This window comes from Propithecus coquereli, unplaced genomic scaffold, assembly GCF_000956105.1.
Source record: "Propithecus coquereli isolate 6110/MARCELLA unplaced genomic scaffold, Pcoq_1.0 Scaffold65, whole genome shotgun sequence".
Classification (NCBI taxonomy): Eukaryota; Metazoa; Chordata; class Mammalia; order Primates; family Indriidae; genus Propithecus; species Propithecus coquereli.
This window is the reverse complement of record NW_012152507.1, coordinates 7,323,184-7,335,944: the sequence shown is the minus strand read 5'-3', so window position 1 is coordinate 7,335,944 and position 12,761 is coordinate 7,323,184. Positions and strand designations below refer to the sequence as shown.

The following is a 12,761-nucleotide window of genomic DNA, read 5'->3' as shown; positions in this document are numbered from 1 at the left end:
TACCTACATATAAGAAAAATAAATACTAATAGAGTTTAATTTAAATATAATAAATATTTATTATCTGCAAGGCAACAAATGTGGTGATTATATGAATTTATCTGTTGGGTGCTACAAAATAGAGCTTATATAAAATCATCAAGATACTTTTTTAAACTAAGCATTACATTTGGGTTAAAAGTTAACTGAAAATATATTATAAAAGAGAAATTCCGCAAGCTCCTGATATCACAATTACCCACTTGTCTGCGTCTGTGCCCGCTGACTCTGCTGTCTCTTCTGTCTCTGCTGTTATTTCTGTCTATGCTGCTATGCACTTATGCACAAAATCCCATCTCTCATCTTCTAAAGATCTCTGTTCTAGCAATTCTTTCTTCTCTCTCCTGTATAATCAGCTTTACTCTATTGAGTCTTTCCCATTAGTGTAGAAACATGGTGTTATTTCTCCAATCTTTAAAGAAAATCCTGGCTTCATCCTTCTTTTCCCTCTGGCTATGGCCTCATTTCTTTGCATCCGTGTATAGCAAATCTCTTTGAAAAAATTTTGTATATTTGCCATCACCATTTTCTCGTCTCCCATTCTCTCATCTCCCATTCTCTCTTGAACCCACTTAAAGTATCAGGCTTTTACCCCTACCAACCAATAAACTGCTCTTATTGAGGTTGCCAATGACCTCCATATATTAATAGTTACTTCCAGTGGCCAGTTCTCAGCTATCATCCTATTTGACTATTCAGTAGCATTGGACACAATGATTACTCCCTCTTCCCTGAAATATTTGTCTCCTGCCTCAGGGCCTTTACACTTGCTTCTTTACCACCTTCTGGTATTTACTCACTCAAATGTCAACCTCTCAGAGAAGCCTTCCTGCCTACCCTATTTAAAATCACAACTCCTCTCCTCCAAGACCACAGTTCCATTTTCTCTCCATAGCAATTATTACCATATAATATACTATATGTTCATCTTTTTAATTTTTTCCTTTTTTCTTCAATAGAATTTAAGCTCTATGAAACCAGGGATTTTTCTCTATTTTGGGGGTGCACTAGAAGGGTGCATGGCACATAATAGGCACTCAATAAATATTTGTTAGATATCTCTGGAGACATGGTGTCATGAAAATAAATAAATAAATATTTATTAGATAAATTAACTAATGAGCTTTTGGTATTTAATTACCAGACAATAAATGTCTCTTGATACACCTTTAGAAATTAAAAATTTTGCTTTGTCATTATAAAGCTGTTGTCATATTGCTCATAGGTATGATGATTATGATTATGGAGAAGTTAATCAATTACTTGAACGAAGCCTGAAGGTTTACATTAAGACAGTGACCTGCTATCCTGAGAGAACTACAAAGCGCATGTATGATAGTTACTGGCGGCAGTTCAAACACTCAGAAAAGGTAAGTATTTCATGATTAAGCATTATACCATAGGCCAATGTTCATGATGAGAAGTAATGATGCCTGTAATCCCGGTGCTTTGGGAGGCAAAGGCAGAAGGATAACTTGAGACCAGGAGGAAACATTAAATTAAAACCTAATAAATGTTAAGGATCTTTCCTAACGTCATCGTATAAGAGCTGGCCTTAAGTCCTACATCTTTTAACTATTAAGTCCAAAAATCTCCTTTATACCACGGTTTCCAAGCTTAAAAGTAAGAAAAAATTTTTAGGGTCCTAACATTCACTTATTAACTGTATGACCTTAGCAGAGAATGTTATGGCCTCAGTACCTAACAAATTTTTGAAGTCTCAGAACCAACTACACATCAGGTAAAATACCCATTTTACCTCCAGCATCTCTTCTTGATGGATCTTTATGCCCTATGTATATGTTTTGCAAGATTTTCTTCCTTTTCTAGATTGTATCTAGAAATTCTTTTTACTCATCAAGAGAATATATCTAACAATATATCCAACCTAGGAAATATGTCAAAATAATTTAAATATAATATTATAACATATTTTTACAGTAAATTTTGAAAAATTGTGGTTATTTATGTTAGCCTATCAGCTGATGTGTATCCCCAAAAGAAGTGCTCTTCAAAGTTTTATCTAAAGGACTCTAGGGAAGCTATGCATATCTAACGAGTATCAAACACTGATTAGAAACTGCTTTACGCATCAGATTTTCACATTAGTATCTTTCAAGTAAACACTAGCAAATTTTTTAAAACCATTCCACACGATAAGCATAAGCTGTAAGAAATGTAGGGCTCATTTTTAGCCATGTAAAATTTTACAACTAGAAGGAAGTATAATTTTTAGGAAAATTATAATTTATAAAAATTAATTTTATTTTATAATACAAAAGGTTGATTGGCCTTATGAAACTCATTTTCTAACAAAATTATGGGAATTCTTTTAGATTTTATAGGTCATTTTTACTGGTTGCAGGGCCATTTCTTACAAGCACAGATTTGAGTGTTATGTCATGAATGTGCCTAAATATGCCCAGGCATGTATGTGTGTATATTGTCTATATACACACAAAAAAACTTTTGTGAATGTCTGACATGTGAAAAAAATGAAACTTTTTTTAGTTGTTTATAACGGTTGCTAAACTGATAACATTTTCATTTCTAGGTTCATGTAAATCTACTTTTAATGGAAGCACGGATGCAAGCTGAACTTCTTTATGCTCTTCGTGCCATAACTCGGCATTTGACCTGAAGCTCACCCAAGGAAAATGTCATATATGTGTAAAGACCTTTCACATAAGATATACATCAGAAGCTGTTTGTGATATAGCATCAAAAATTATTCAATTCTCTAGTGTCAAAGTTTAGCCGTTTTTGTTTTGTTTTTTTTTGTTTTTTTTTTTGCGGCTGTAATGTGCAATGATGTGTTTTATTTTTCTTGATGCTTAACATTACTAACAATTGCAAAAATAATACTGAGGAGCACTACTTTGCATTGTTTATAGTTGGAGTTTTGGATACTGATCATAAATCATGAACCTGGTTTGTTAATGCTTAACTTCAGCGCTTTTGGGTTTTGTATGTACATGTATCTTTTTCTTTCTCTCTTTTTTTTTTTAAGTAAGGAAAAGCGCTTACAATCTGCTCAAGCAGTTGTTTTTCAGATATTGAAATTCAGCAAAGAATGACCTCTTCTGGCCATTCTAAAATTTTAATGTTGTGTCCTAAATCTGGTAGAGGAAAAGCATGCGCTGTTGAACCAAGCTGCTCACTGGACACTCTTGTGTCCCCAGGAGATTATTTGTCAGGCACTGTTTTTTTTTTTTTTTTTTTTGGTTTGTTCGTTTTTTTTGTTTGTTTTGTTTTTTTACTGCTATTGGCGATAACGTGAAATGTGATACAGCCATTGTCCATAATTTAATGTGAAATTAATCATAATGAATTCTATAGCATGCTACTGAAATGCCAAATTCAACTATTTTCTTTCTCTTTGAAAACAGAAAAGTTTCGGTTTTCCATATCAGATGTATATATTAAAAGTGGAATTATGCACAATCCTTTCTATCACTGACAGTAATCTTCAGTCATCTTAAATAATCAGTGCTCACAGTGCTGCTTAGTTCATTTAGTTGGCACATATAAACCTGTACCCACACAAGACTGACCAAAAATTTTCTTTGCACATGTTTCCTTTTTCATAGCTATTCCTATATTTCAGTAAGCAAAGGAAGGTTAATATGTCTGTATTTCTCCCTGTTAGGCTTTTAGAAATTATTTTCCATGATTTTTCTTCTTATAATAAGTTAAACAGTTTATTATTCAAAGTTAAAAATTGCATTTCTATGCATTAATGTGATTGAACAACAACAAAAGAGTGCAATATGTTAAATACTCAATTAAACTTTCCCCCATCATGTCACTGCAGAAGTGTCCTTTTAAACAGAGCCATAAAGAAATTTTGTTCAAATTTCTTTATTGCACAAGGCTTTTTTCAGTTTTACCTTACTGGGGTTGAACAATGTTCCTTTCATAATGCCAAAGCATTCCCTTCCCCAGAAAAATCTCTTTGGACAACTGGTTTAAAAAAGATATCAAGTCTTAGGGGAGGAATAATCGGCCAAAAGGTCACATTTTTGCATTGGTTTCTGTTGCTTGGTTAGACTATCTTCAGAGAGCACAACATTATGTGTTTATAGCTTTAATTTGTATTATGTTAATGAACCAGTGAAGTGCCTAAAGAGATGCTTACAACTATCCAGTAGGACACAACTGCACTGCTTTTTAAACACTTTTTGGTTAATTAAGGGTGACTTGAATTTTACACATACATGCTAATTTTTTTTAAAAAATCCAATTTTTTTCATAGTAAATAATATAGTAAAATTTTCCGTTATAGTTCCCATAAAGACTTTATTTTAGACTTACTTGTTATATAGGACTTAACTTTTTTCTCTCATGAAAGAATTGTGAACTAGTGTTTTGTTAAATCATTTTTCTCTTCCATTTATCATCCTTTTCTGGTACAATACATTAGGTTGCTTTCCTTTAGATTTTGTTCCAGATAAGAAAACAGAGATGATTATAAACCTATTAACATAAGGTAGTTCTGCATTTTTGGATTCCAGGATCTTGTTTGAAATCATCTTCCATGTGAGGAAAAAATTACTAATATTTTTGAAGACAGGGTGGTTTATTTAAAGAGATTATTCAAAGAACTTGTGCCAGATCTCTTCTGTTTTGTTTATTGCATGTGCCATATGTTGATTTTTATTCAATATCACATTATATAGATATGTGTTAACTATAAAGAAAGTATTTAGGAGAATGGCAAAACACAGATGACAGTGTAAATGTCCATTTGACTTCCCTAACTTTAGAACTTTCAAGTTGAGGATATCTTTTATTCTTGCATTTGTTTTTTTACTAGAATCCTTTCAATTAATAGCCGTATATTTTTGTGCAGGTGAACTGTATTACAGGATGAAAAATGATTTTTATGTATTGAAAAGGAGGAGAAATTCTCACAGAACACCATATGAGCTTTAGACCAAAAGGGGAAACAAGGTTTAAGTAATTAAAATGGCCACTTAGTTTTTTTGGTTTTTTTAGTTTTTTTCCCCAGAAATGTAAGTAGTTGGAATTTAGGTTATGGAAATATTAGTGCCTTTAATAGATTTCTTTCCTAGCAAAGTTTCTTTTTAGCTCAGCATTGATCTATTTCATCAATAATCAGGAAAATAAGTTGACTTGGAACTATAAACAAAAACAAAACAATATGTTTGTGAACCTCAGCGAACCAGCCTAGAAAAATTGACTTCTGAAGGTGCTAAAGCACCTACTAACATGCAGCATGCACAGCATTCCAGGTTGCGAATACCATTTTTTGCTGTTAACACTCTTTATCCAATGCAAACTTGAAATTCTGATGCGGTTTTCCAGGGTGGTATTTTTTCAGAGTATCGAATTTACTACATAGTAATTTATAGTATAGCTTTTTATATTAAAATGTGATATTTTTAAAAAGAGATATCTGGTTCAATTGGTATAATGATGTGATTATACAATATGCTAATCTACACCTTGGTCTCACATTGTGCCAAACTTAAATGTGCAAGTGTACGTGAAAAAAGCACATGTGAATGTGAATTCTTTAATTCCTTATTATGTTAAAATCCGTCTAATAATCCACTGATGTATATGCTTGAATAATGTCTATTTACTTTGGAATTTCAAGCTTTCCAGCTTCAACAGTAATTCTTCATTTCTCAGGTCACCTTAAGAAATACTGAAATATTCTCCCACCTGAAAGTAATCTGTTCTTTAACCCACTTGACTGTGGGCGTGGCCAGGCAGGTGCCTCATTGGATCCTTCAGACAAGGCTCCCTCAGGTGGACTCATGATTATTAGGGAAAAGAGGCTTTTGAGCTGGGTCTGCCTTTTGAACTAAGTACATTGTCCTGTTCTCGGTAGGAATTTGTCCCATTTGGGGTATTTTTAAATAAAAGATGGCTAATGTGGAATCTGGGGCATGGCCTTGGCCTTTATTATGGTCTTAAGCCCAAATAATGGCAGAGAAACACAGGGCTGTTTTGAGAACAGAAAATTCAATGTAAGTTTTATATCAAAATCATAAAATTTGAACCAGAGCTCCTATTTTAATTGTTATAATGTCTCCTAAAGATTTTAAATGCTTCTAAAATCTAATTGATATTATCACAGAGCAGCTTTTTCCTTTTCCACCTTATAAAGTTTTTTTTTAATCCAGAATCTTAGATTTCTATGCCGCAGCAAAATAAAATTATCAACAAATAATTAAAGATCTATACTTAAAATAGTTTACCACTTTTAGTGGAGAGTGCATGCATATATGATGGTAAGATTCTTTTAAACTCTAAGGACAATTCATCAGGGAAAAAAATAAATTTCAGTACATGTTATAAAAATGATTTGCACTGATTGATAGCAAAATGAGGTTTTTTGTTTTGTTTTATGTTATGTTTTAAAGGCAATTCTAAATCATTTCTCCAGAAAGCAAGACCTTAAACTCTTCTCTTTATCTAATAGGACTTTTCTTCTTTTATGCAAAGAGATGGTCTTGCATGGAGTAAAATGTATGCAACAGTAATGCTATATAAATAGTATATGAAATTTGCTTAGTAGTACAATTCAATAGCAAACTGAAAGACATGTGGCTCCTCTATTCAGATTGAGTTTTAAGTTACCTAACTTGTATAATCAGAACCTATTCTAGGTGGCCATCATCATAAACTATGTTTCCCTATTATATCCCTCTGGAGACTGAGAATCAAATTAACGAGTCTTTCCTCAAAGCAGTACTGTAACATGAATGTATTTATCTCAGTCAACAGAGCTTAAATGCCCATTTTATGTGGAGCTGATTTCAATGCTAATTTGACTTAGTTAGCAGTGTCTGCTCAGGTGAGACCTAGAACAAAAATAGCTGGGGCGAAATGGATATTAGAGGCATAGGTATATGTCAAAGCAGAGCCCTATGAGGAAGGAAAAGTTTTGAAAGAATACATGGAACATAAAGCTGAGAATGTGGCTGTCCTCAGCATCGTACACCTAACATAAAGGAAACATTTCCCACGTGGGAGCTCTTACCTGCATTCAGTCCACCCTTTCCTGCCTGCTTTCTCTTCCTCCAAGTGCCTCAACCTCTACATGCTCACTCTCCTTCCCCTCCCTCAGCCCATCTTGGTCTGAACGCCTTTCACTCCAAACCAAACATCACCAGCCACCTGCTGATAGTCACCAGCATTTATTTTTCTGAGTTACTTTTTATCCATTCATTAAGAATTTGGCTTTGTCCCAACTTCTTCTAAATCCCTCAGTCATCCAGCTATATTTTGCCTAACCTTTGCCCTAGACACCCTACCAGATGTTACACAGCATCAAGTGTAAATCTCGTCCACCCCATACTATTCTACCCTTTTCCCAGCTGCCAAAATATCTTGCTCTCTCCTCTACCTCATCCCCAAAGAGCCTATAAATTCAGAGTATCCAACCTTTTCATGGATTCACTCTCCATTGTTCAGTAATACTACTTCCATATTTTAAATAAATCATAAAAGATTTTTGCCTTCTATCAAAGTAGGAATCTTTATATTTATACATGATACAAAAGTTGAACTATTTCTACCATGCAGAATTTAGCATTTAGCAGGATTTTAAAGTGATTGAATTGCCATCCTAACTTGGATCTATATTAGGTAATGAATATTGGTGTTAATCCAAGCTATTTGAATGTAAAGTTAAAATTTTCCAGCAATCCAGATGACCTGTAACCCTTGAGTGGGAACAGGAAATTTCTAGCATACAAATGGGGTGATGTTTCAGACGTTTGTTTTATTGGTGTTGTTTAGTCCTTGAAATGCATTTCTAATAGAAGGACATGTGATAAAGGGTGCTTAGATGGTCCAACTGGATCACAGAAGCCCATTTAATTTATAATATAGATAAAATACCACAAAATTGAGTACTTAAAGGTTTGACCAGGCTTTCCTGGGTTAGACTAAGGCTCTAACCCCATTCCTGTCCTGTTCTCATGGGAGAAAAAAATGTTCTATGAGATGAAAAGAGACTGCATTGACTTTGTAATCTCTATTCCCCTAGCTGCACTTCAGGTATACCCAGATAGTATCATTAAGGAAGAGGAAATGCACAAACGAGGAAGACAAAATAGTTCTTCCTTTCCAGCCAGTGTGTACTCAGTGTTGTTCATAGATGTAAAACTATGTCAGTTTCCAACATGGGGCACTGTAGATGGTTGTCTGACCTAAAGATCAACCATCCTGTTTGAAAGTATAGAGTGTTATGAGCTCTGGTGGCATTTGGATGTTTTCCAACCCATTGATGAACAACCCAACCTGACAGCAGTATCCAATAAATGCCTTTAAGGGCCCAGGAATGAACTGATGGCCTAGTTAAGGAGTGAGACTTAGTGGAGACTAAAGCAATGGTTTTTATTAAATCATATGTCGTGAAGTGTTCATTCTAACTTTAATCTAATTATGACTGCACCACCATGAAGTACAGAATTAGAAAAGAAATAATATAGGGGGAAAAAGAGAATGAATATCTGATTCTTCTGAATGCTTGCAGAAATCTTTGAAACAATGCAGTGCATACCATAAGTTAGCCTTTAGAACAAATACCCCATCTTACATTTCATAGGACAGCATCAAACATTAGTAAGTCTAAATATGATAAATATAATTTTTGTTGTGTAAATTTTGCTAAAACAGTCTATTTTCTTGCACCTCTCAAGTTAACCTCTTAAAAACAGAATGTATAATTTCTACAAAAAGAATATCATAGAGGGAGAGAGACTCTCTGGTCTTTAGTGTTAAAATATTTTTCACAAATCCTGATTAGTTAAGTGCATACATTATGACACTTACAGAATAAAACTAATCATACAGCTCTTTCTTAAATTCATTAGTCTTTACAGATTTTTAACTGGCTCTCCCAAGTCTGATAAGGAAGGATCAAAAGGTAGGATAAAGGAAATATATCAGTTGGGCGGCCAAGAAGTTTTCTTTGTAATGTGGAAAGACTATTATCGCCTTTCTGAATTTTGCTGGTTCTCTAAAGTAAAACTAAAGAGTTAAATGGTACCTTTGTTCAGCAAGGAAAGTGATCCAAACTATAATCTAGTACAAATATTTCCTTTGCATTTGTATGTCTTCTCTGGAGAGAAAACACAATTTTCCTCTTCCTCTTTCTCTTCACATTTACTCTTTTCAACCCAAAATATAGACAGAAAGCAAACCACAAGCCAGTTTGGAATCTTCTCAATGCTAATAGAATGGGCACATTCACATACACAGTCTTAGCAAGGTAGTAAAGAACCCTGTCAGGTCAACTTGGAATATGGCCTTGCTACTTGGATTAGCTCCTTCAAACCTGAAAATAACTTTCCTGGTCGTGGAAGAACTGGATGTGTCTTTTAACTTATGAAATAGGATTTGAACTTGAAAACTCTTTTTTTTTTAAATCCTGATTTTGCAGGGCAGCTACATCATGAATGTATATATTAAAACTTTGTAGCTGAATTGCACATGAAATCAGATTGCCAACTTCTTGACTTTCAATTTTAGACATCATTTTATCCTTAAGTTGTGAGCGATATATGTAGCATGCTGTGAAACGTCTATTATAGTTCTTTAATTCATCAGTATTAATACAGAATTATCTTTTGCGTTCTTTGGTACTTTTTATTCAATGTAATCAGAAGCTGTGATGTTTTGCCTTTGTAGTCCTGTGCTTTGTTACTGTAATTTCTTTTTTTTACGAAGCACGTGCTTTGGACTAATGTAAGGCGGATGACGTGATCTTTAAGACTGTTATATATATACATATATATCAGTCTCTTACTCTATAAGGTTTTAAATTAGAATAAGCTTTTATCAAATAGATCATTGATGCAATTTAGGATTCACACAAGTTTCAGTGTCAAATGGCGGTCTCATATTTATACTTCCGATTCTGAAAATAGCAAACTTAACAAACAGCCACTTTAAACTTGTTCTGGCAAACCAGACCCTGCTGTAGATATAGTCTAAGATAGTTAAACATATAAGCCTTTTCAACTCTTAATGCCCTCCACATGAGTCAGCAGTTAAGGAGATTATAGAACCCATGAAAGCTTTTTGTATGTATTACTAGGTTTTATTTTTCTTTCGTTGCTGATTTTACAGTTCTGACTAAAGCTGATCTGAATGGATCAGTTTATGTGTAATATTCTAGTGCTTTAATGCCTTTTTTTTTTTTTGGAGGGATGGGTAATATTATTTGAACAGATGCAGAAGGAACTGTTAGTGAGTCAAGACAAACACATTTGAAATAAAGGAACTGTGTATTAACATGTTAACAACAATTCATAACTGCACTTTTTATGACATTTTGAAAATCTATTTATAGGTACAGAACAATGGGTTTTGTTAAACTGTATCACATTTATACTTGCAGAAATTTATTTCATTGTTATTAGTAGGAATTTTATTGGTTCAATAAAATTGGCAAAACTGAACACTGATCATTTGCTTGCTTTATTTATATTGGAGTAGCATTCTTGTCTAGGCTTGTTTCTGCTTGTATTGAGACGTGCATTCGTAAAGATATATGAATTGTAGGAGTCATTATTTTCACTAATTTTTTCCTGACCCACAGTTTTCTTGTGATTATTTCTTATAATCACTGGATATTGCATTAGTGGAATATTGCAATAGTGTAAGTTGTGCAAAATGTGTAGTTATTACCTTTTAAAATATCACTTGTGATCTCAGCAAAAAGCAAATTAACTTTATTATTATCTCTCATTAACCAAAATAGTAATTAGAATGGGGAAAGGGACATTGAATATGGGGTCAGGGCCTAGATTCAAAAACCTATTTTTTTTCTTATTCTACTAGCTTTGTGACCTTGGAAATAATTTAATCTCTATGATCTTTAATTTCTGTACCACGATGGTGCAGGGGAGGAGTAATACCTACTTGAGATAGTTGTTTAAGAATTAGGTGAAGTGTACTAATGTATTTGAATATATAGCACAGTAATGAGTTTGGAGAATAGTGTGTGGCACTTGAAATAAAGTAGGAAGGAGAATTGATGGGGAGGGGAAGATTATACATATGTAATGTGAAGTGATAGTAAGACTTCCAAGTAGAAATGTAAAATAGGCTTTTGGAAAACAGTAAGGGATGTACACAGTCTTTTGTGCAAGGCTTTCCAAGGAAAGTCCTTACTTTTCATTTCTGTTAACTCGTTCATTACATAAAAATTCATACCAAAGGCAAGCGCTCTTCTTTTGTGCCATGTGTCTAGCTATAATGGTAGGTCAGCAGAAACCAGCTCCTGGCTGATTACTCTGTCTTTTTCAATAATATGCAACCCCTGGGGAAGATAAAGGACAAGGTACAAACTCAGCCAGAAGCCCAGCCCTTCCACAAGCTCTCCCCCAATTCAAAAGCCAGCTTTTTGACACTAGTTCCCTATGAATTTATTAACAACTTTGGGCCTGTTTTTTAAAAAGTAAAACTCCATGTTTATGTGTGTGTGTTGTCCTTTCACATATATGATCTCATTTAATCCTCACAATAACTTTGTAATGAAGATATCTTCATTTTCTAGATGAGGAAATTGATCTTAGAGGGCTTTGCTTGCCTGAGAACTGACACCTAGAATTGGCATGGTGGGGATTGGAACTCCGGTCTCTCTGATATCATTTCTACTGAACTTCACTACCTTAATTCAGCCCACGCTTCTTGCTTAATATATAAATGACCGTGCTATCTACATGATGTTTTACTGAAAAGGAAAAGGATAATCCATACTGCAAAAAACATTAGATAACTTTCCTTTCTGGCTAACTTGTAACCTTTTTAATTTTAAAAAATAGATTTTTTTTCACCCTCCACTGCTAAATGGGCCCTTTGATTTAAAACATAGTCTCTGAGGGGTAGGTTCACAGAACAATAGATAAAATCAGTACCTGTGAATTTAAAGGCTAAAAACTTTTCCCAAGAGAACAATAGGCCTGATCCTAAAGATGACTCAGGAAAGCTTAAAACTGTGTTGCGTTTTTATTTTTAGGACCATTCTACTGCAAATAGTAACTTTCACTATATATTTTTAGGACCATTTTACTGAGAATGGTAACTTTCACTATATGGTGAAATACACTATAGTGAAAGTTACCAATTCAAGTCATCGTTTCTAATGCATGTAACTTTCTCATACGGGCTTCCCTTTGTGTTGACTGAGAGGAAAATCAATCTCAAAAAATGTCTCTTCTCCCATAGTCTCACATACTTGACATGTTTCAAAACACAGGTGTGCCTAAAACTTTCCATAAAACTCTTTAAAAGGAATTTCAGGCAAGAATTCTTAATACTCCCTCTTGCACAGGCCTGCTCCTAAAATAAACATTAAAAAATCCTTCATCTTCACATCAAGGTGAATTTCAGGAAAACTCACCTGGTTACAGTATTTTTTGACACCCATTGACTCTTTTATTTGCTAAGAGGCATGTAGCAGCAGGGCTCTTGGAAGCCACTTCACAATCATCTCTAACTCTTGCACGGGAGCTGTGGCAACCAACTCCACACAGGTTTCAGCTAGATTTTTACAGGTACAGCTCTTGTGGCCCTGGACTGCTTACTTCTGGCTTCCTGCCAGGGCCTTACCTGAGTGCTTGGGGTAGGATGCCAGAGGAAACTGCCTTTCCACTAAACATACACAACCAGAAGGGCAAGGGGTTAATGCTGGTTAACCATGACCAGTGCCTGCTTATTTCATCCCCCAAGCC

General features: G+C 34.3%; 1 protein-coding gene across 3 annotated transcripts in view; it reads left to right on the top strand.

Annotated features, from left to right (window-relative positions):
• Positions 1 to 10,487, top strand: part of SESN3 (sestrin 3) — a 69,451-nt gene extending 58,964 nt beyond the window's left edge. For 2 of the 3 annotated variants that reach the window (XM_012660069.1, XM_012660067.1), the window contains 2 exons: positions 1,265 to 1,409; positions 2,594 to 10,487. In XM_012660069.1, coding sequence (XP_012515523.1) covers positions 1,265 to 1,409; positions 2,594 to 2,680 — 232 coding nt within the window. In that variant the 3' untranslated portion in view covers positions 2,681 to 10,487. The remainder of the gene's footprint in view (positions 1 to 1,264; positions 1,410 to 2,593) is intronic. The other variant, XM_012660068.1, reaches the window with a different exon arrangement.
• Positions 10,488 to 12,761: the final 2,274 nt, after the last annotated feature.